The sequence below is a fragment of the Drosophila serrata genome, unplaced genomic scaffold, assembly GCF_035046125.1.
Source record: "Drosophila serrata isolate PLE 108 unplaced genomic scaffold, ASM3504612v1 contig_240, whole genome shotgun sequence".
Classification (NCBI taxonomy): domain Eukaryota; kingdom Metazoa; phylum Arthropoda; class Insecta; order Diptera; family Drosophilidae; genus Drosophila; species Drosophila serrata.
The window spans coordinates 2,780,218-2,802,375 of record NW_028257138.1 but is presented as its reverse complement, the minus strand read 5'-3'; the positions used below and the strand labels follow the sequence as shown (position 1 = coordinate 2,802,375).

At 37.2% G+C, this 22,158-nt stretch overlaps 1 protein-coding gene across 2 annotated transcripts; it reads left to right on the top strand.

The window, feature by feature from the left end:
- Positions 1-10,928: 10,928 nt before the first annotated feature.
- On the top strand, positions 10,929-21,348 carry Eaat2 (Excitatory amino acid transporter 2). Of its 2 annotated transcripts, XM_020945153.2 has the most exons (8): positions 10,929-11,364; positions 12,137-12,422; positions 15,684-15,848; positions 16,880-17,213; positions 17,872-18,450; positions 19,604-19,933; positions 20,007-20,121; positions 20,176-21,348. In XM_020945153.2, exons 3-8 carry the CDS (start codon positions 15,701-15,703, stop codon positions 20,365-20,367), a joined length of 1,698 nt encoding a protein of 565 aa, XP_020800812.1. In that variant the 5' UTR covers positions 10,929-11,364; positions 12,137-12,422; positions 15,684-15,700; the 3' UTR covers positions 20,368-21,348. The 2 variants fall into 2 exon arrangements, with proteins under 2 accessions (XP_020800812.1, XP_020800811.1); XM_020945152.2 differs by lacking the exons at positions 10,929-11,364; positions 12,137-12,422 and having other exon boundaries at positions 15,528-15,848.
- The last annotated feature ends 810 nt before the right edge of the window (positions 21,349-22,158 follow it).

Genomic DNA, 22,158 nt, shown 5'->3' with positions numbered 1-22,158 from the left:
AGATTATCCTTTTATAAATAATGGCAGCTTAGCTTAGCTTAGTTTGTGCCTAATTTAATTATTTAAAGTGGTAATATGGGCATTTAATTTAAAGTTTGGTATTTATTTATTGACAATTAACCAAATATTAATGAAACTTTTAAATAAATGAACTTAAAACATGAATTAAGTGATATTTAAATCTTTAATAACTATAGTTTTGGTAGCTAATTATTTTAGTTCGTAAAAGAGTTGAGGTATTTTTTAAAGACTTAGGAGGCTTAATAAACTTGGAATGGCTAACAATTTATATTCACATATATTAAAGTATTTTTAAAAGTTTAAAACATAAAAATTGAATTATAAACTTAATAAATTTCAATTTAATTTGCAAATAATGAAACCTAAATCTACTTTTAAAGCAATTTACAGCCTAAAAAAACCCTTAGAACTAATGTTTGAGTTCAGGATTTTATGTGATTTTTAATTTAAACCCCTCTTTCATCGTTTTAAATATGCAAAAAAAGAACAATCCTTTTGACTTTCAATTCAAATTCTAAATAAATAAACTCAAAACATATCCTAGAGTTATTTAAAGCCAAAAACATGTCATGAATTTAAATTGCAGTTGATAATTCCCTTCCAACTTGATTTATTTTATAATTTTTCAACAACACCAAAAAAAAGGCCACAAAAAAATGGTATTTAAAATTCATAGCCATTTTTTGTGGCCCACTTTTTTCTGCTTAATTTAAAATCTCTTTCCCTCTTTAGCACATATATTTTTCCCCAAGTGCATTTGTGTATATGTAACATATATGAGAATATTTCGTTCCCAGTGGTACTACGGTTCTTTCTATTATTCTGCCATATTTCACAATTGTTGCCGTGGTATTTAAACCTGCACTTATTTATGGCCGGCGGGTGGGGGAGAGGAAAGGAAAGGGGGAGATCCTTCCACCCGCTTTTTTAGTTGTTATTTTCATGCTTGACATAAATTATGCAAAATGCTGGCTCTCTGGCTCGAGCCGGAGCTCTGACTCTGGCTATGGACTGCATTTGTAATGCTGATTTCGTGTGTAAACTGCAAGCTGCTGGAAAAACTGGTGAAAAAAATGGAAGAAAAACCAGTGCTGAGAGGGTGTTATATATGTATATGGAAAGTGGACTCCTCCTGTCAGAATGCCTGATGCGATTTGTTATGCAGCCAATATATATGTATATATCTGTAGAGTAGCCATCGCTTTTTGGGGGATTTCCACAGGGATTAGCTTAGACAATGCAGATCCGGTTCTAAGCCAGATGCTGGGAATAATCTTGGAACCGATATTGTCTCTGCTCAGTCGAGGAAATTGCATTCATAAATATTGCGTATACGACACAGGGACACACCTACACTAGGAGACATTTGCACGCACACAAAATGACAATTTATTGGCCTCTTTCGTAGACATCATTTAAGCCATAATTTAATTTGTTTCATTTACTTTGGCAATTTCCACACAAAACGAGATTTTCGGGGTTTTCCCGGGACACTTTTCCCGCGACACGACAAGACACACGCCAGCGACGAGCTCCAGACCGCAACTGTTGGTAGTCGAAGGATTGCCGCTGCTTTTGTAGATTGAACGGGGCGGCATCCTTGTTCAATCGAGGATGCTGCCTCATTCAATCTCTGCTTTCAACCGGCAACGACTCTCTCTCTCTCTCTCTCGCTGGAGTCTGCGCCTTGAAAATGGCGCCAAAAAATTCATTCATGAAAAAGGAAAAGCGATGGGAGAGGAGGGATTCATGGAGGGACACGCAACAAGCGGCAATTGAAAACTGTTGTGCAGGCAAAAGTTTAACTTTAAATTATGTAAATGCCCGAACATGGAACTAAATAATTTGCGACTGTGTTTTAATGAAAAATTCATTTATAAAGAGCGCTATGGCAGAGAAAGACGAGGACAGCTGTCGATTCGCATTCGAAGGAATTCCGCGAAGGATGCGAAACAATGGCTGAAAATGACAGGCAGCGAGGACACTCTTAATTATGGCTGCAAACCCAGCCCAACTTGGCATTATTGTGGAACATTTTCCGGGGTTTTTCCCTCAGCCCAGCGCGGCTTGCATAATATCCCCGAGTTTATTTTCCTTCGACTGCCCTTTTTTCTCCTTTTCGTTTTCATTTTCGTTTTCGTTTGCATTTTCCCCTATTGAGTTGCAATGAAAAATAATTTGATTTGATTGCTGCTCCTCTCATCCATTTCCTCCCCGTGGCATTCAATGGTTTTCCATTCAAAAAATTGTAATTAATTTTCTGGCGCCTGCCCACTTTCCATTTGGTGGAAATGGAACTGGAATGGAAAGGGCGAAAAGTTGATTTTATGAGCTGCCTAACTGCAGTTTGTACAAAACCCCCGTCCTGCTCCTCCTTCTTCATTACTTTTCCAACTCCTGGCCAGCGACAGGCAATCCATTTGCGAAAATGATCCAATTCAATTCCCTGTTGCACTTGGAGAAATTGGGCTTGGTTTTGAGGGAAATTGATTAAATTTAATTTAAAAAATTGATCTGATTGAATAAAAAGAACTTAAATGATGTAGTTTCTACCATTAATTGCTTAAGAATGGTTTAAGTTCTCTTCAAAACAAGTGTTCTCCTTGGGTAAATAGTTTTTACTAATTATAAATATCCCAAAATAATAATTCAATTCTCTGTTGCACTTGGAGAAATAGGGCTTGGTTTTGAGGGAAATTGATTTAATTTATTTTACAAATCAATCAGATTGAATAACAATAAATTCAATGATATAGTTTCTACCTTTAATTGCTTTAAAATTGACTAAGTTCGCTTTAAAACAAGTATTCTCCTTGAGTATATAGTTTTTTACTAATTATTAATATCCCAAAATAATAGTTTAATAGTTATTATATCCCAAAAGTAAGTTGTATAGTTTTTCTCTCAGTGCTGGGACACATGCAAGGTGACTGGGCGGTTGAAAGTGGGCGGGGCAGAGCCAAAGATTGCGATTATCGCCACTTGACTTGAGACTTCAGCCTCCTTGGCGCCATCCAATGCAAATTTGATGGCCCCTTTCCCTCACCCTTTGCCAACTCCTGTGCCACCTCCTTCTGCATTATCCTTCTCATCCCAGAGTCCCCGTTTGGGCGCTAAGTGACAGGGAGATACACAGCAGCATCCAAGAGGATTTCTACAATGGCATTGCAATGGGGAAATGAAAAAAGGGAACGTGGAATACAAAATGGGAAATGGGAATGGGATTGGGATTGGATTGCGACTTTTGTTTGGGGCTCTCCCTTCGGCTAAAGTTGGCTGAAATAAAATGCAATTACACCGCAAAACTCAATTCCAAGTGTCAAAAAGTTGCGCTGCACTTAAGAAGTTAGCAAAGGCAATAGCAATCCCCTCTCTACAATATAAAATTCTCTAGGAAAGAGCAAAGTTCAGGCCGGGATTATAGGCAGAAACAAAAACGAATCCGGAATATGACTCCCCAGGATGACATACTCCGCTGCCGGATAATTTATAGTCCAAATGGGCGATATATTGGCCATGTTCTGTTTATGTTTTTCTTCTCTCAAACTAATTTGGCATCGAGTGGGCGGAGAATTGCCTCTGTGCGACTGGCCTCCATTTGCATTTCAAATGAGCGACAGAGAGCCGGCTGGAAAAACTTTTTTACAATGCCACTTGAAGTTGTCGGGGAATTTCCTCAAAGCGGGTGCTAGGAATATACCTTTCTCTGCCACACACCGTATTATAATATTAAATGTTTGTTTGGAGTCAAAACATCATAAAGAAAAGAGGGTAGCAGTAGCAGCAATTTAAATAAAAATGGAAGCAAATAATATTTGTATTTGTTTTGTGAAGTGAGAAATAATATCATAAAACTTGCTTTTAGATTTGATATCTCCTGATAACCTTATAGCCTTATATTCCATATATTTTATTGCTTACTTTTACACCTTAATTTCTACCTTGCATCCTGTAGAAATTCTTCCTTTTCAACAATCCTTGATGTAAAAAAAGAGCACTCTCTGGTCGTGTTGACCAACTTTTTTGTTTCCATTGCTGACAACTATTTGTTGTTCGCTCGTTTGTCTCGTTTTGGTTCGTGCCTCACTTTGTTTGCGGACACTTGGCAAATTGGCAGCTCGCAGCTGGCTGTGTGGTCGCTTTTCCGTCGACTTTCCCTGCCGAGTCGAAACAATTTACACGTTCCGGTCCGGTCTCTTTGCCACAGTTGCCGCTTGCCTCGTGCCTCGTGCCACTTGCCACTTTCCACTGTCGTGGCACAACATGGCGTATGCGTAATTTAGTGCTGAATACTTTTGCGGCACAAATTTGCACTTTTGTGACTTGTTTAGGCTCTCTCTATACCCTCGGCCTAATGTCCCCAGTCTCCTCGCCTCGGCAGCACTTAAAATCAGAAATTCAATTATCTCCCACACACACACACAGGAGGAGGTCCTGTGTCCTGGATCCTGGGTATATCAGAGGTGTAGACCTGGTTCCATTTCGCACGCTCATTTCACACCTGCGCGCCTTTTCAAGGTTGACAAAGGAACTAAATGTCGGAGGGGGAAGTCGGAGGATGAAGGATACTGGGGCTGGAATGTAGAACACACTGGCAACTTTATTGTTCCTCGGAGTTTATGAGTCAACAGTTGGAAAGTGTTAAGGGGAGTAGGGAGTAAGTAAGGGAGTTGGGAGGCTTTATCAGCAAGTGTATCCCATCCAAAATCCCTTTTCATTTCCCTTTAAAACAGACAGACAAGATGGGTGGCTTAATATCGATACAGAGCCAAAAATCTCGATTTAAACTAAGGTTTTACTATTTCATTTTTGACAACTGTATTAACTGGTATCTAAAACATTACAAGGAGCCAGTTTAATGCCGGCAATAAAACCTTTATCAGAGTGTTTGAGGATATCATCATATTCTGACAATTTAATGTGCCAAAAATGGGATAATAAAGTTATTAAGGGTGGTAACTACAACATTTATATATATATAAATATAATATATATATACTATAACTATAATATATATATATATATATATATATATATATATATATATATATTAGTTATTACACAAACAAGTGTGCTAAAAATAGTATTAAAAACGTACATATATCATAAAGATAAAAATTTTTTTTAATGTGTCAACCTAGTTAAAGTATTATTGTGAAATAAATACAATAAATCATAGATAAACAACTTCTTTAAAGTTATAAGCTCTTTAAACTTTCCTAATTAACTTATTCAAATTTTCTTTTATTATTTTTTTTTAGCCGTGTAAAAAACTGGGCAAAACTTTTACCAAAATCCGCGTCGCTTTCACAGCAATTTAATTATAATTTTCTTTCTCTTTTTTTCATTGCTTCTTTTTTTTGGGAAAAGGAGAAGAGGAAATTCATTATCGCCGGGGCAAATTAGCTTGAAAACAATTAACACCTGTTCTCCGCCGGCTGCTCGTGGCAGGCCACTTCAAAAACTAACACGGCCTCGTCCCATTTACCTAAGGTTCCCGGTTCCCAGTTCCCGGTTCCCAGTTCCCGATTCCCGCTTTATTCCGCCGCCCTATTCTAATGAAAAAAGTTGCAGAAAAAACTTTTCAAATTACAACGGAAATCCGTGAAAATCCTTTTAACAAAGCACAACATGACCAGGCTAGGTGGGCAGGGAGGGGATTCTGTCCCGATGATGAGGCTGCTGATTATGATGGCGCTTTAAAAAGACATCCCACAGCATCCCACATCTGCTCCACTCCACAGCACGTGCCACACAGAGGAGGAGGAGGAGGAGGAGCACCACCTGAGGAGGAGCACCACCTAAAACCACCATCAGCCACCGGCTGTCGTCCATTTTCCTTGTCGCGGTTTTTCCCCAGCTCCTGCTCCTTGGAGGGGAACTTGGAGGGAACTGTGACTGAAGCCTGTAAATTGATTTAGTCGCCGCAGACGGGAAATTAAAGAGGATGCAGCCGGTGGGCGGGATAACTAATAATCGAAGGCATAGTCAAGCTCTCCACAGAAAGAGAGCTTAGGCAAATAGTGAAAAGTAAAAAGTAACAAGAAGCAAACAGGCGACGACTTGGAAAAATTAGAAAGGAAGCTGGGCACAAGGAATAAATATATGTATATAACTATATGTATATTTCAGTTGAAAAGCACCTGCCAGCCATGTTATTCTCAGCGAAAAGAAGTGAAAGCTGTCTGCGATGAACAAGTTGTGCAAATGCGAAGCCAAGTTAGTGAAAAGTGGGAACAGGAAAATAAATAAGAATGTATATAAGTAATTCAATTCGCACTTTAAGCATCACAAGATTTATTCAAATGGATTTCTTTTCAGAAATATTTAAAATATATATACTACACATATACTATACTATACTATACTACATATATATGCTACACAGAAATGAGAGATAACTAGTTTCAAAGAGATTCTACAGAGACTTTATTTGATTCTAAAATATTCTACTGAAAAGTATTATATTTTAGTCAGAAGCTTAAAAGAAAGTGAAGGAGTCATTTCCGACCCTATAAATTATATATATTCTTGATCAGCATCAAAAACTGAATCGATCTGGCTATGTTCGAAATAAATAAATTTTTCGATATTTTTTTTAAATTTTTAATCCTTAAAAAATTTGTAAAAAAATTACCAAAAAATTGAATTTTTTTTCTATTTAAATTGAGTATGCATATTTGTTAGAGTATTAAAAATTAACACAGGAAAGCTTTCCGAATGAAAATTAATGAATTTTTGACTTAGTTATGAGTTTTTTAAATTTTGATTTTTTGAAAAATAAGGTCATATAAAAATATTAATAAATATCGATAAGGAATGTAAATATTTGAAGCTAAGTTATAATATATTTCTAATTAGATCCTGTAATTTAATTGCAAAATGCAAAAGGTAAATAATCTTTCCTGAGTGAGTTTTTATAACTTGTATATTATGAATTTATCTACCTTAGAAGTAATAACTTGAGTACAAGAGCAAAAAAACAAACACTTGATGTTATATATGAATAACAAATTTAAGGTCTTACTCTTAATATTATAAGTTTACAAATGCATTACCTAGTACTTAGTAGAATTTTAAATAATTTAGGGTATATTGTATCAAGACTTCTCTCAAATATATCGAATTTTACTCACAGGTAAACCCCACTCACGACTCACGCACTCATCCCCAGTAAATCGTTTTCAATCTGCGAATACATTTTCACACACTTTCCAAAGTTTATTTATTGACTGCGGTTGAGCCTGGAAAAACCTCTTCACCCAGAACCGCTCCCCGCGAGAAATCTCCCTTCTTTAGACCAAAACAAAAAGCCGCTGCCGTCGGGAAACTTTGAACTTTTTAATGAAAAATATTCAATTTTTCAGGTGTTGCAAATATTTAAAATTTTCTGCAACTTTTCTGTATGGATATACATATATATATATATATACATTTATATGTATATTCCCCAACTCCCACCACAACTGTGGTTGGCGGCTGGTTTTCGCGCAAAAAGGTTCAACAAAAAAAAAGAAAGAATGAAACACTGAAGCATTTTAAATGTTAATTAAGAACGGAACAGAATCGCATGTGCTCTCTCGCTCCTGGCCCGGTTAATTGGATTAGGCCCTGCGTTTTCGGCCATTTTTTGCCCCCCTTTACCCAAAAAAAAAATTGAATTATCCCGAAAGCTGGCCCAAAGCTGTGCGTTCTGTAAATCCGCATTCGCTTTGTTTTTTGGCCAACACCGAAATTGAACTTCATTCGATTTGCCTCGCGATCGGTAGTTTTAACTCGATTTTCCCCTTTGATTGACAATCGCATGTTTTGGTTTTTTTCCCCCAAGTCAGCTGCAGGGGTTTTGATTTCACTTTTTTGTTTTGGGAGGGTTCTAGTACAGTGGTTACTCCGTAATGGGACCTCAGTATGAGGATTAATGAGTTTTTAATTTGTAAATAAATAAAAGGGAAAAGTATTTCAAAATCCTTAACAGAATATTTGAAATCAATATTAAAAGCTACCTAAAGGTAAGCAATTATATATTTTCGTTGTAAATATTTTAGGCATACATTTTTCTGCAATTTTTAACTAATTTACAGCCAGTTAAAAGTATTATCTTTCAGTTTATTAGTTCCTCAAGTTAATTTATTGGTTAAATATAATTTAAAAACTTGTTTTCGATTAAGTTGTTCAATATTTGTTTTAAATTTTGTGAGCTTCCCGATAGCGAGTGATCACTGTACCCGAAAACTTTTTGTTAAACCGCTACAGCCGCCGGGAAATGTGTGAAAATACAGACTGATGAGCGCTGGCGGTGGAAGGACTTCTTTTATAGCCGAAAAACAGCATCAATTTTGAATCCTTCAACTTGTTTCAACTTGCCCCAAAATCCGCTCTCTTTACTTCTCTTTCTTCCGTCTCTCTCTGGCACTCTCTACCCATCTCTCTCACATTTGCCGGTTGTAAACAAAGGACAGCTGTTTGCTGCTCAAGCAACCTGTAAAATTTTTAAGCTTACAGCTTTCTTCATTTAGTAAAGACAAAATCCCCTTATGGCATAGCCATAATAGAAAGAAAAGCCATAAACTGCTGCTATAATTTTCCGATGAAGCGCATGAGCAGTGCGAAAGAGAGAGCCAGGCAGTGAGCGAGCGGGACAGCAACAGAGCGTGCGAGCGGGATGCACCGTAAACAAAGCGAAGCAACAGCCGCTTCTTCCGTCTCAGCGCGAGAAAGAGACGGGTCGTAAACAAAGACAGCTGTCTTGAGCGTCGGCGGTGTCATTGCACTGCTCGCAGAGAGTGGATGGAAAACCCAGGGAAATCGGCGTCCACTCTCGCCGCGGCGCAACACTGGGAAATCCACTCGCAACGTGCCCGAAGTCGCCCCCAAAAAAACCCGAATCCGAGTCCAAATCCGAGCGGTTGAGTGGGTCAGGTGCAGGCGTCCCTCAGACGCGCGTGACTTTGCCGCTAGTCGATGCACGGCCGAAAAAGGAAAATCCAGATATCGGAATATTGTCATAAAATATTAATGATAAAAGCCCCCCTTTAATTCTAAGTACTTTGTTATAAGGAGACTACAGCTACTACACCAATGATTAATTACTAATTAAGTCACTTGTTGGGGGTGCTAAAATTAACTTTACAAAAAGCTTGGTACTTCAATTTAACTAGATTAAAAGCAGGCAATAGATAACTGCAGGAATGTGCACTTAGCAGGTATTTCGGCTCACTGGCTTTGGTAGATTAAACAAAAAGCTTAATATCATCAACTAAGTTATGGTATTTCAATATTTAAGACTTTCTGTAAAAATAATTTAGTATTAGAAAACAGAAACAGGAAATGCAGTGATGTGCACTTAATGAGTGTTTCGGCTCCCAGCCTAGGAAGTCCTGATCACAACCTCTTTATATGAAGCTAAGCAAGTTTATAGAACTCTTTTTAAAACGTTAAATAATCAATGATTACGAAGCAATTTAAATTTCTATTTTAATTACTAATTTTTCCTAGTGTTTTCCCCTACGGCAAATTGCAATTTTTAGAACTTGGCGATGACGCCTCCTGTCTGTGTTTGTCTCCTGTTTTCCCCTTCTTCCTGCTGGCGCTTCCACCTACTGACCCCTAATTGGCTTTCGACTTATGTAAGGCAACCTTTAGCGGGCTTGAACTTACAACCACATCGGCGTCCCTGATCCCAAAGCGGCACGCAATGACCCCGTACCGTCTTCTCCATTTCACTTAGGAATCAGGCTCATTTATTATGGAAATTGGCCCTATAATGGGCCTATAATTTGAGGAAGTCAAAGAGAAATGGGATAATTTTAAAATTTGACAACATATTGAGCAAATATGTAAAATATGCCCCGTATAAGTGCACCTGCAGCACGCTCTAATTAAAATGACAAATCGGAAAATATGCAAAAGTCTTTCATCTCTGTCTTATGTTAGCTGCTGGCAGCGCCACGAGGCGTATGCGTAATTTTCTCAGCTTGTCGCTGGTTTCATTCTCGCACCCTTCGGGTATTGCAATTTTCCACTTAAGTTTGTAATATTAGCAGCCAACAACAACAACAAGAACATCACGCAAGTTGAGGGCATAAAAAAACAGAACAATCATTTGCTTGAATTGAGCGCCAGGCGAGAGATGATAAAAAAAAATAACATGGGGTATCAGTTAACTCAGTTTGATTAGGGATCACTGATCACAAAATATAGTACTTGTTAAAAATGTTATATAAATTTAAATTCATAATATATATTCTATTAGTAACTTGTAAATAAATAATTCATTACCAACACTAATCGGTATTAAACATCTATGGAAACTCTATCATTATTCAGCAATTATTATTCAATAACCAAGAATTTGAAGACTGATTTATTCCCAAATTCTCTGAATTATCTTATATTCAATATAATCTAGTAATCTGTCATTAAAAATATAATCAATATAGTATATTGTAACCTTTCCCTTAAAATCCCAAGTTACTTTTTACAGTAGAAGAAGAATTCATGTCTTTTGATAACTATTTGATATTTAGCATTAACAACTTTCAATAGCAACCAAACACTGTTATAAAATTTAAAAGAAATATCTATACAAATTTTTAATAAATACAAATTTATATATGAATATTAAATCTCTCACATTTCCTATATTTAATATACAGTATCTCAAATTCGTCTCCCCTTGAAATCATTGCATTAATTCTCATATTTTGGCATTCGTGTCTGTTTAAGGCAATTCTCCCAGAGATTTAAAGTGTGTCAAAGTGCATTAAACAATTGTCGTTTGTTTTTGGGCTATGCTCTGTCTTAAAGAACGACAAAGGGGGTCGAGAGGTGAGGTCTTTTGGGTTAATATATAGGCTTATTTGCAGACACAATCAGACATACAGACAGACGGAGGCTCTTTTCTTTTTGACGCATTTTCACTGTCGTTGGCGTCACTTGGTTCGCTCTTTCACTGTCGCATTAGCACCTAGAGAATAGGAGAACCCAGGGAACCCAGAGAACCTAAAGAACCCAGGGAACTAGAGAAACCCAGACAACCCAGAGAACCTAGAGAACCCTTGCGACAAAGTGAAAACGAAATGCGGCAGAAACAAAGCCAAAGAAATGTGCCCGGTCGCTGTTGCTGCTTAAATTAAATTCATTGCTCACTTTCCGTGCAATTGTCGAGCCAGGAGGAACGTCTTTGGATCTTTGTGCGGATCTTCCCTAGATTCTCAGTCGGTTTTAGGCGCTTAAAAACGAGCAGCGTCCGTCGATCGCCTGGCATTCCGGTCACAGTTCTCGGTTCGGTTTCTCGATTTCGTGTCGAAAGGGTTTTGAGTGTGGAGCGTTGAGTGTTTTGAGGTGATTTAGGAGATACATTTTCTGCTTCTAAACTTCATTAACAATCAAGAGAAATAATTAGATACCTATAAAACATTTAAATATTTAGGAGATTCCGTCCTTCTTGATCAGACATTAATAAATTACATCGTATTAGCTGTCTTACTTAATTCCTTAGCTCTTTGATAATAATTTCTGATTATTTAATGCTTATAAATAGTTTGTTATTTGGTCTGTCAGTTTATATAGATTCTTCCAGTATTTTCTTTTGCAAAAAGCCCTTTGTCATAACAATTCATGTAACTGGTGGTTAGAAAAGGTCTAAAGGTCTCACAGCAAACAACCGAAGAACAACTTAAGCCCTTCTTGTTTACCATTTGCATGGTAACCCTTATATACAGTTGGATTTAATTCAATTTGCCAGGCTTTTACCTTATAAAATAGAATGTGACAATGGTATACGTATTAAACTATAGTTTTCTGACTTTTCTATCTAGTTTGGATTATATTTTGTTACCTAAAAGAGCGATTATTATAATTTCTAGAGAGTTTAGACATATATTTTTCCCATATTTCCTTTTGTCACATCTTTACCCCACATTGTTGTGGTCTTTTCTAGTAAACAAACCTTGAAGTGAGACTGTCTTAAAAAGCCATCAACCCAAAACCAGACCAAAGCATAGAAAAGTAAAAACACAATCAACCCACAGAAGATTCTCTTAGGGAAACCCCTGGGAAAACCCCCTGGAAAACCCTCTTAAAAACCATTACCACCACCTTTCGGTATTTGTAGGTAGAAATCCACAATCCACTACAACGGCTACAGCGGTGCAACGTATTCTGAAACTGTTGATGCAACGGCAGCAGAAATTGCTGCGGAAATTATTCCAATTGACTGCATTGGCAAAACGTTAAGCATACGCAGTGGTGTACGCCAAGGAAATTAAGTGCGCAGCAAGTGAAGGATAGAAATATATAGAAATATATATATATATACGAGAGAAAAACAGTAATTGTCGCGGGTGAAAAGTGCCTTCAAACCAGCTCCATCCTGGGTAATCTGTGGTTAATCGTTCGAGGTGAGCTCATCCAAACAACAAATAATGAAAAGGCGACGGCGGCGGCAACCTAAATATAGTTATTAAATAATCATTAACAACGAATTGTGTTCAAGCAGCACGCAGAAAAAGGCCAAGAGAATTAATCAAGTACTTTTCCACATTAATTTAGATGTTATTGTTGAAATTGATGGGGCAATTAAGCTTTCAATAAGGTTTTTGAGATCTTAATTCAAGTGTTTTTGCCTTTTTACTTTCAGAATGTGCATTAATTCACATTTTAAAAGTTGCGTTTTAAAATAAATATATAGAGAAATTAATTATTATACAATTAATAAATTCGGTTTTAATTAGCTAACTTAATTATTTAAATATACATTTTACTGCACTTTAAATACCTAACAATACAAATAAATCATATTTTCTTTAAAAATACAATCACAAAATGACAAATGGTTCTCAGGAAATATCTTTACAAAATGCCTAAAAGTGAGCAGAGTCTAAAAATACATTTCTGTCGTACAACAAATATGCAAATATATATTTATATTTAGGTATCCTAAAATATTAGCTTGTTATTTTCTGCCATAACTTTTCACAACTTTTAACACTAAATAAGACAGAGTCCAGGGTGACCTTTGAATCACTCGTGTTTGGTGGCAATTAAAGTGTCAGAGAATCAAAAAATAAAACTGCGAGAAAAGGAAATAAATAGACCAAGTGACAGCCCACAAAAGCCATCGATATTTGTTATTATAGAAAATAAATCCTCTGAGAGCAAAACCCGGCCAATGTCAAGTTCAAGTTCGATGCTCATAAATTTCCCTGGTGTCTGGCTGAGATAGAAAATCAAAGTGGACAGCGGCAACTCGTCGCTGCAATTATCTTAATTATCTGAACAGAAAAAGAGATAGATTGGGGGGATCGGATGGGATTTGGGATTTGGATTGGCGAGGATCTTTTCGGTTTCTGCGCACGGGAAATGCACATTCGAATGCCGATTTGACAACCGAATTCAGCCGGATCCGGCAAGACGCAGAACGTTTGTTTTGTATTCTTCGGTTGTGTTTAGTGTGTGTGGCCCAAAAGGTTTAAATATAGTTTTGCCCTATTGATTTGGCCCACTGCCCACCTTCACTTGGGTGCAGTTTTCGATGGGAATGGGACAGGACTGGGGGAGTGGTGAGGTATCCCCTCTTCTTGCATGATTTATGAATGACAGCCAACAAGGCGCGTTCTCTTGGTCTTGGCGGATCGATAATAGACCAACCCCTTTCGCTATCTTTCGAGTCCTGTCTTCCCTATCCCTAGCCCAATGCCCATCCTCAAGGACATCTAGCCAACGGCAATTGCCAAGTCACTTAAATCGATTAGCGACGCTATTAAATCAAATTACCTGGACAGGGTCGAGGAAGTTGTGCTGCACAACGAGAAAATTATATAGAGAATAGAGAAATTGAGTATTTACTTTGGGAAAATAAAGTAACTTTGAGTTTGTAAAATAATATTTTAAGATTGTGCTTTTGAAAAGGAAAAATACCCACTCAATTGACATATTTTATATTTATATTTAAAGTTTTTATAAATGTTTTCTAAACACTTTGACTCAAAATATTCTTTAGAAAGTGGGATGCTTCAGAAGAAAATTATATTAAGAACTAGGCAAAATATTCCTGGAAATATAAGTTTTGGGTTACTTAGGGATTAAATATAGAAGGAACTAAAATTTTTCAAAATTTGCAAGATGCGTAAATTGGTTACAAAGCTTCAAAATGATTTCTGTAGAATCGATAAAGAATTTAGAATCTATCTATCTAATAAAATATTCTAAAGAATAATGGTATTATAATTAAATCTATTTTTAAATATATACAAATGTATTACAAGGCAATATACCTTTTGTATAAAGGGGGAAAATCTATTAAGAAAAACAATATAAGCTCTATATAATTTCGTTTTCTTTGTAAGATTTATGAAAATATCTTCTATAAATTATTGAAATACGAAATATAACAATAATAACTAAGATTTCTATTTAAAATTAAGTTATCAACCTATAAAACTTGATTTAATTTCTCTCAATTTTGTTGCCTAATCAAATTTTTGCGTGTTCGCTGAGCGGAATTTTCCGCTTTATGATAATTACGAAGCGTCAATCAGCTCCGCGGCAATGCGTGCTGTCACTCGTTCATTTCGGTTTCAGTTTCCATTTCGTTTTCATTTCCCTTTTGCCGGCTTTTCCTGCCATAATAAGATATAGTGAGAGAGAGCGAGGTTATTATGGCACCTCAACTCTCAACTCCTGCGACTCCTGCGAGAGAGAATGTCCGGCCAGGATAAAAGCGCCCGAGACAGCCGGAGAGCCGCACATTCGCAGTGGCAAGCTTGGAGTGAACGGGTCAACGTCAGGAACTAAAAACCAGAGTCAGAAACAGGAGCAAGAGCAGGACTAAGCACTTCCTTCAGTTTACACAGACACTTGAGTGAAAACGAAAGCGCAGCAAAAGGACACAGCCTCAAGGCGGAGAGATTCAAGGATTCTAAAGAAAAATAGAGCTTTAAGGCAGCTCCTTTCGTGACACAGTTTTCCCGCCCCCATTGGACGGCAGCTGTCGTCTGGAAAATCGATTAACTGCAACTGTCGCTCGAGATCCGAAGGTCACTCGATTTCGATTTCGATTTCGTTTGGAGCCACAAGCAACCACAAAGCCTCAACAACGGAGCCCTTAACCCACCAACGCCGCCAAGGACGACGACGACAGCCGCAGGAGCCGCAGGAGCCGCCGAACAAAAGGAAAACCACACCGCACCGGTAGGAGGAGGCCAAGGAGGAGGAGCAGCCAAGGAGCAGCGGCTTTCCGATGGCCTACCTAATCAACATCCTCAAGTTCAATGTGAAATACTTAAAAAATCAATAACTGGACACGCCACCGATCCCTGGAGGCGCGCAAGGAGCAGGACTTGATTCACCAGGATTCAGTTTTCATTCAACAAAAAACCAAAAAAACAACAAAAAAAGGCAGGAAACCAAAAAGTAGAAAAGGGGAAGCACACGCCACACTTGCTCTCTCTCGCTCTCTCTCTCTCGCCATCTCTTTCACTCACCTGGCTCGTCTTGTCTCGCTTGCTCCCATCTCTATCTCTCTCTGTCTCTCTGTCTCTTGAACTGAATTTGTCGTCGCCGCCGCCGCCGTTGCTGCTTTTTTGCTGCTTTTCTCGCCTCGTCACCCCACTGTCGGGTGGCCGGACGACGGACAATGGAAAAGTCTGGGAAATTTTCAGATTACCTCTTCGCCAAAATGGGTCCCCCCACCGCCACCGAGCTGCCCCCCAAGACCACCGAGCGCAGCGATGCCCCCGTCGAGCTCACCGGTTACCGCCGATGGCTAAGCGATAATCTAATGCTCCTGGTAACACTTTCCGGAGTATTGCTCGGTGTCATATTGGGTGAGTATTGGGGGATGTAATACGGGGGTTATAATATAGGGTTCCTTACCTAGGGAGCTATGATATCAGTGGGGAAGTAGGAAAAATACTATATTAATCGATTATTAATATTTTGTTTACGTTTTTTCGTGTGTTTCGTATTGCTTTCATTTAGAAGTAGAGTAGATTATTGTTATTCTAATAAGTTTTCGCAGAGAAAGGGTTTTTAAAAACAAGCCTTTGGAACTTTACATTGCTTATTTTAAATAGGTATTTCAATTATCTTTTTTATACTAATGAATTATGAAATTATGAGATTATGAAATTAAACGCTACAGAATGGCTTTTGACCAAATTGTTGCTAGTTTTATATTTAATTAGTGACACCATTCCTTTTATTTAAGATTTTTCTACATCATAAAATTGAGGTCTTTGTAGTGGTTCACTATTTATAACCTAGAGATCCAAGAATCTATAGTTTTAATACCAAATTAAAATGCATTTAAGAGTTTATTTTCTCTTATTTGGAATTCTCCCAAGCTTTTAAAGAATTAAAAATTTTAAATCATTAATAACCATCGTAGGTATTATATCGTATATTTGCGAGGTATTATAATTATAATTATTACTTAGACAAAATCATGTAATGCTGCGCAAAGGAATCAGTTCTTGATCAGCAACGAAAAAAAATATTTGAATTTTTTTAAAAAATGTTCACTAAAAATGTTTAGGAAAAAAATGACCGAAAAGGTTTTTTTTTTTTTTTAAATTGAGTATGCAGATTTGTTTAACTATAAGAAACTAACACAGAAACGCTTTCTGAATGAAAATTAATGCTTTTTTGTCCAAGTTATGAGTTTTTTAAACTTTAAAAAAATGCGAATATTTTAAACCTTGTTATAATCAAATTATAATACGATCCTATAATATAATATAATAATTTCAAACTGCAGGGAATATTAACATAAATTTTTCAAATTACCTTTCTTTTTATATATTTAAACTGAAAACTCACCCCGTTGAAATATCTTCTCTCCTTCCTTTAATCGCAGGCCTTTCGTTGCGTCCCCTGAACTTGCACGGCGACTCTATAATGCTGATCTCTTATCCTGGCGAGCTGTTTATGCGAGTCCTGAAGCTTATGATCCTGCCGCTGGTCATATCCAGTTTGATTGCCGGTTCAGCGAGTTTGAATGCCAAAATGAATGGCAAAATAGCGCTGCGGACTTTGGTTTACTTTGCTAGCACTTCGTTCTTCAATGCCGCTTTGGGAATTGCTTTGGTTCTGCTGATCCATCCTGGAAATCCAGATCTGCACAATGCCGACGATCGATCGACAGACAGACGGGCTGTGAATCTATTGGATAGTCTTTTGGATTTGGGCAGGTGAGTAACACCCATTTTTAAAGAGTTTTACTTCTTAAGAATGCTAAATTTTATGTAAAAATGTGTGACAAATATCAATCGTGAAATATGATATCTTGAATACTATAAATTCGTATACAAATAAATTAAAATTTGTGAAAAATTAAATTCGAAGACTCTAAATCGCCGGCAAAACGCTTGTAAATCGCTAGAAAACCTGTTGAATCAAGCAGTTCACTGAGCTTGAAGCTACCTCAAGCAGTAAAGCAGTGCAAATTTAAAATCGCGCACAAAACGCTGTCAAATCGCTTCCTAGTCGCACTCACTTATTTAGTTTACATTTTTTGGTTTTTATAAATTTATAGTTTCAGAAATTAAAATTAGAAATCAAACACGTTAAAGAAATAATTGTTTCTTCTTGCTAAAAATAATACAATTAAATACTGTCTGGAAAAACATTAAAGTACAAATTTAGTCTAAAATCGCGCTTAAGCCGCTTAGAAATCGCTTGAATCAAGCAGTATCAGCTCTCAGATGCGCCCTCTACTTGTGATTCAAGGCACTGACATGCACTGCTTGAAAACAGTTTAAGAATTTCAATTATTTTCAAATTATTTGAAAAAGTTGATAAATTATATTAAATTATATGAAAATATAAATTTCTACATTTCCCCCCTAGAAACGTATTTCCGGACAACCTGTTTCAGGCCTCCATTCAGCAAGCACATACCGTTTATCTACCGAAGCCGAGCATTTTGCACGCCTTCAACGAGACCATGAACGACACCCTAAACTCTGGAGGAGGCGGCGTAGAGGCCCAGCGTCAGGCGGAGGAGCTGGGCGAGGATGTGGTCCTGGTGCGCGATGTCCAGTATCGCAGTGGCACCAACACCCTGGGCATCGTCTTCTTCTGCCTCGTCTTTGGCACCTTCCTGGGCACCATCGGTCAGAAGGGTCAAGTTGTGGTGGACTTCTTTGCCGCTATTTTCGAGGTGATCATGAAGATGGTCACCTGTGTGATGTGGCTCACTCCGGTGGGCATTAGCTCCGTGATCGCTGGAAAGATTCTCAGCGTGGATGACCTGGGACTGGTGATGGCGCAGCTCATGTGGTTCATCATCACGGTGGCCATCGGGGTGTTCCTCTACCAGTTCGTCGTGATGCAGGCCATCTACTTCGTCGTCGTGCGCCGCAATCCGTTCAAGTTCTACGCCGGACTCATCCAGGCCATGCTCACCGCCTTTGCCACGGCCTCAACGTGAGTTTTGGGTCTATATCTCAGCTTGAAAATGGGAAAAACTATAGCATTTTCATAAGGAAAAGTGAAAATTTGTCTTTGTAGCATTTTCATAAGGAAAAGTGCTGAAAATTTTTCTAAAACAATTATAAATTGGTTTTAAATGCTGCAAAGGAGGCTTTGTTATTTTCATTAGGATTTTAAAATTTTTCATTCAGGACAAAGAATAACATTTAAATGTAAAATCAGTCTGTGATTCAAGAAAATAATTTAGAGAATTTTTTCTATTAGGGATTTTAATTATAAAGAACGTGAATTCGTTGTAGGGTCATTGATAACTATTTTTTTATGCATTTACTTATAGGAAAATATTAAATAAGCGTCAGGAAGTTTTTTTTAAATACGGAATTAATTTTAATATTAAATTAGGTATATTGGGTTTGTAGAATAATTTGTTTATGAATTAACTTAATGGAGATTATCAAGACATAATATTAAAAACAGACTTGTGGTACGAATTCAGAAACATATTCTTAGCTTTTTATAAAAAGTATAAAATATACATATATAAATTCCTGTGATATTTACAAATTAAATAAGTAAATTATTAATTAAAAGTGACTTAAATATATTAAACTTTAAAGAAAATAAGTAACTTTCGAGTTCATTGAAACGGAAAATATATAAAACTAAATAACTTAACTTAATTTATTTCTAACCTTCCTAACTAAATCAAAGTAACTTCTAAACAGTTTTTTAGTTTGATTTTTCAACTAGAACTCAACACAAACTATCCTTTAAATACTTTTTGATTAGTTCCATGCTCTAAAAGTCCAGAGTTACTAACCTAAAAATGATTCTTATTAAGTTTATAGATGTATTGTATGATATGATATAGAAGTGGTTTTTAATTAAATTCTTGCTCAAAAAGTTCAGATTTACAAACCTATATTTAGCTAGTATAACTTTCTAGTTAAGATCAGGGGTCTCAAGTTGGTGTAGGAGTACCTTAAATGAGTGTTTTCTCTTTCTTTCGGTGTGTGCCACGTGCATCCTGACGCCCACTAATTCACACAACTTCCACAACCCCCACAAAAAAAAAACCACCACACACTACTCCAACACTCTCCAACTCTACAACTCTCCAATGAAATGAAAACCGGAAATACCACAGCGCCGCTGCTCTCCCCATAACCTTCCGCTGCATGAACGAGAAGCTAAGAGTGGATCCTCGCATCACGCGGTTCGTCCTGCCCATTGGATGCAACATCAACATGGATGGTACTGCATTGTACATAGCCGTGGCCTCGATCTTCATTGCCCAGATGAGTGGCATGGTGCTGGGATTTGGGGAACTGCTCACCGTGCTCCTGACCTCCACGGCGGCCTCCATGAGTTCGGCGAGTGTGCCGAGTGCTGCCCTGGTTCTGCTCCTTGTGGTCCTCACCGCCATCGATGCACCTGTTCAGGATGTGACGCTGCTCTTTGCCGTGGACTGGTTTGTGTGAGTATGAAATATGGGGTTTATATAATACTTAGAGGGTTTTCTGAATAACAAAGGTTATATTTGGTTACAGGGATCGGATTCGCACTACAAACAATATGCTGGGCGATTGCTATACCGCCGCCATTGTGGAGGAATTGTCGAGGAAGGAACTAATGGCTTTGGATGCTGCCTCTGTGAACTATCAGGTGGGTTTAATATATATCCTTCAAGTCTTCTTATAGCATTATATTTATTCACAGGATATGCCCGCTGGCACTCCAAATGGCCACAGCCACGATGGCGGTGGTGGCCTTTTGGAGGGGCAAACCGAGCTGGAGACAAGCAGCAAGTGCGCCATGACCATGACAGACTCGGTGGTGGTGGATATGAGTGCAGTGATGAATAATGTTAACTTGAACCTGCAGCAGGAGCACAGCAATCGCAGGGTCTAAACCATTAAAGAGTATACCCCACCCAATAGTTCGTCAGATCCAGATACAGATCCACCAGCAAGCTATAACATAGATGTATTATCCAACCACCAATAGACCAACATCGTGTTCCCCTCAAAAAAAGAATGGTTTTCTAAGTCACCAGAGAGATTGATCGAATTACAACCAAAAACAATAACCAAGGATATGGAAAATATAATATGAAATAATAACATTAACCTTGGATAATATCGTGAGACTGTCTCTGACGAACCCACCCGTATATATATTGAATTTAATCCTCTTTTTGGACCAGTGCCGGATAGCAATTAATCAATTAGCCTCAACACTTAAGGCAGAGCTCTGCATATATACCGAGTATATATAATATATATTCACCAAGTAGGAAGAACACATCATATATAGCACACACACTCTCTCACACACTTTTTACCCCCCAAAAAGAATCGAAACGAATCGAATCGAAAGAGCGATCGGTGATCAATGTGATCTTGTGTCCTGGAAACTATGTATACTTGTGCATAATCTATGGGTATTATTTTGTAAGCTCGATTGTGATGGGATCACTGATTTGTGTTGTTGCTTATTTCTACGTTAAATATTATGTGTTATGAATTCGGGACGAGGATATATAGAGTTAAAAGCAGGTTGTGCCGCGATGAAGAAGCTGGCCTAGGTTTAGTTCTAGTTTTAGTTCAGTGATCATCTGTTGATTTCATTTGATTTAAACACAGATGGCCCACAATTAACATGAATTTTGATTAACAATTAACAATTAACAATTATCATCAATCAATTATCAATTATCACACACGCATTCGTAGACTGATAGCAGACTTAGTAGCGATACCAAATAAATAACATAAATATACGTATATGCATATATTGCAAAACCTATTACTTACCAAATATCCAGACATTCGATTTGTACGCAACAAATTTGCATACGCTGAAATACAATAAAAGTTATTATACCATTAATAATTGCAATTTTATTATAAGGGGAGGGATATCAATAATTAATTATGATCAGTAATTAACTATGAACAGTAAGTAAATGAACAGTAATTAACAATGATCAGTTAATAACTCTGATCAGTGTGTATCAGTAAACATTAAGTAACTATAATCAGTAGATAACTATAATCAGTACTTAACAATGATCAGTAAGTATCAATGAACATTAAGATACTCTGAACAATAAGTAACTATGATCGTCAATTAACTATGAGCAGTAAGTAACTCTGAACAGTAAGTATCTATGACCAGTAAGTACTAACTTTGAAAACTTTTCCAGTTTTTAACAGATTTTCATCAAGTTTGATGTATAATTAATCTAGAATTTGGATATATAATTAATCTAGAATTTTGTGTAAAATTTTATGAAAATCGGACTTCTATATCATATAGCTGACATACAAAAGATCGTTCTCTGTTTACAATTCATCTTTAATTTCTTGATTTGTTTAAAGAAAACTTCCCTTTAAATATTCCCACATAAACAGCCTCTCAAATCTCAAGATCATCATGTAACCCCAAAGGAGTTAAATGATTTGTTACTTCCACTCTCTTTGCAGGCTTGGTGGAGTACAAGAAACAAGGGATTTAACACAGCTTTTCTACTAGCCAAGGGTTGGAATTAAACTCAAATTTAATTAGAAACTTATATTTTCAAGAAGAAGAACAAAAATAATTGTGTTTGCTACGGTGCTTAAGTACACCGGCTGAGAAGCGCAGAGGAGGGCACTTTTTTTAGAGATAGTGAATGCGAGGAATGTAATATTTTTTAGA

What these genes read in the sequence shown, in the direction of transcription:
- Eaat2 (XM_020945152.2), top strand. Translation starts at nt 15,659, where the DNA reads ATGGAAAAGTCTGGGAAATTTTCAGATTACCTCTTCGCCAAAATGGGT. An exon ending in ATTGCTCGGTGTCATATTGG is followed by an intron (nt 15,849 to 16,879) that starts GTGAGTATTGGG and finishes CTTTAATCGCAG; the next exon opens with GCCTTTCGTTGCGTCCCCTG. An exon ending in TTTGCCGTGGACTGGTTTGT is followed by an intron (nt 19,934 to 20,006) that starts GTGAGTATGAAA and finishes ATTTGGTTACAG; the next exon opens with GGATCGGATTCGCACTACAA.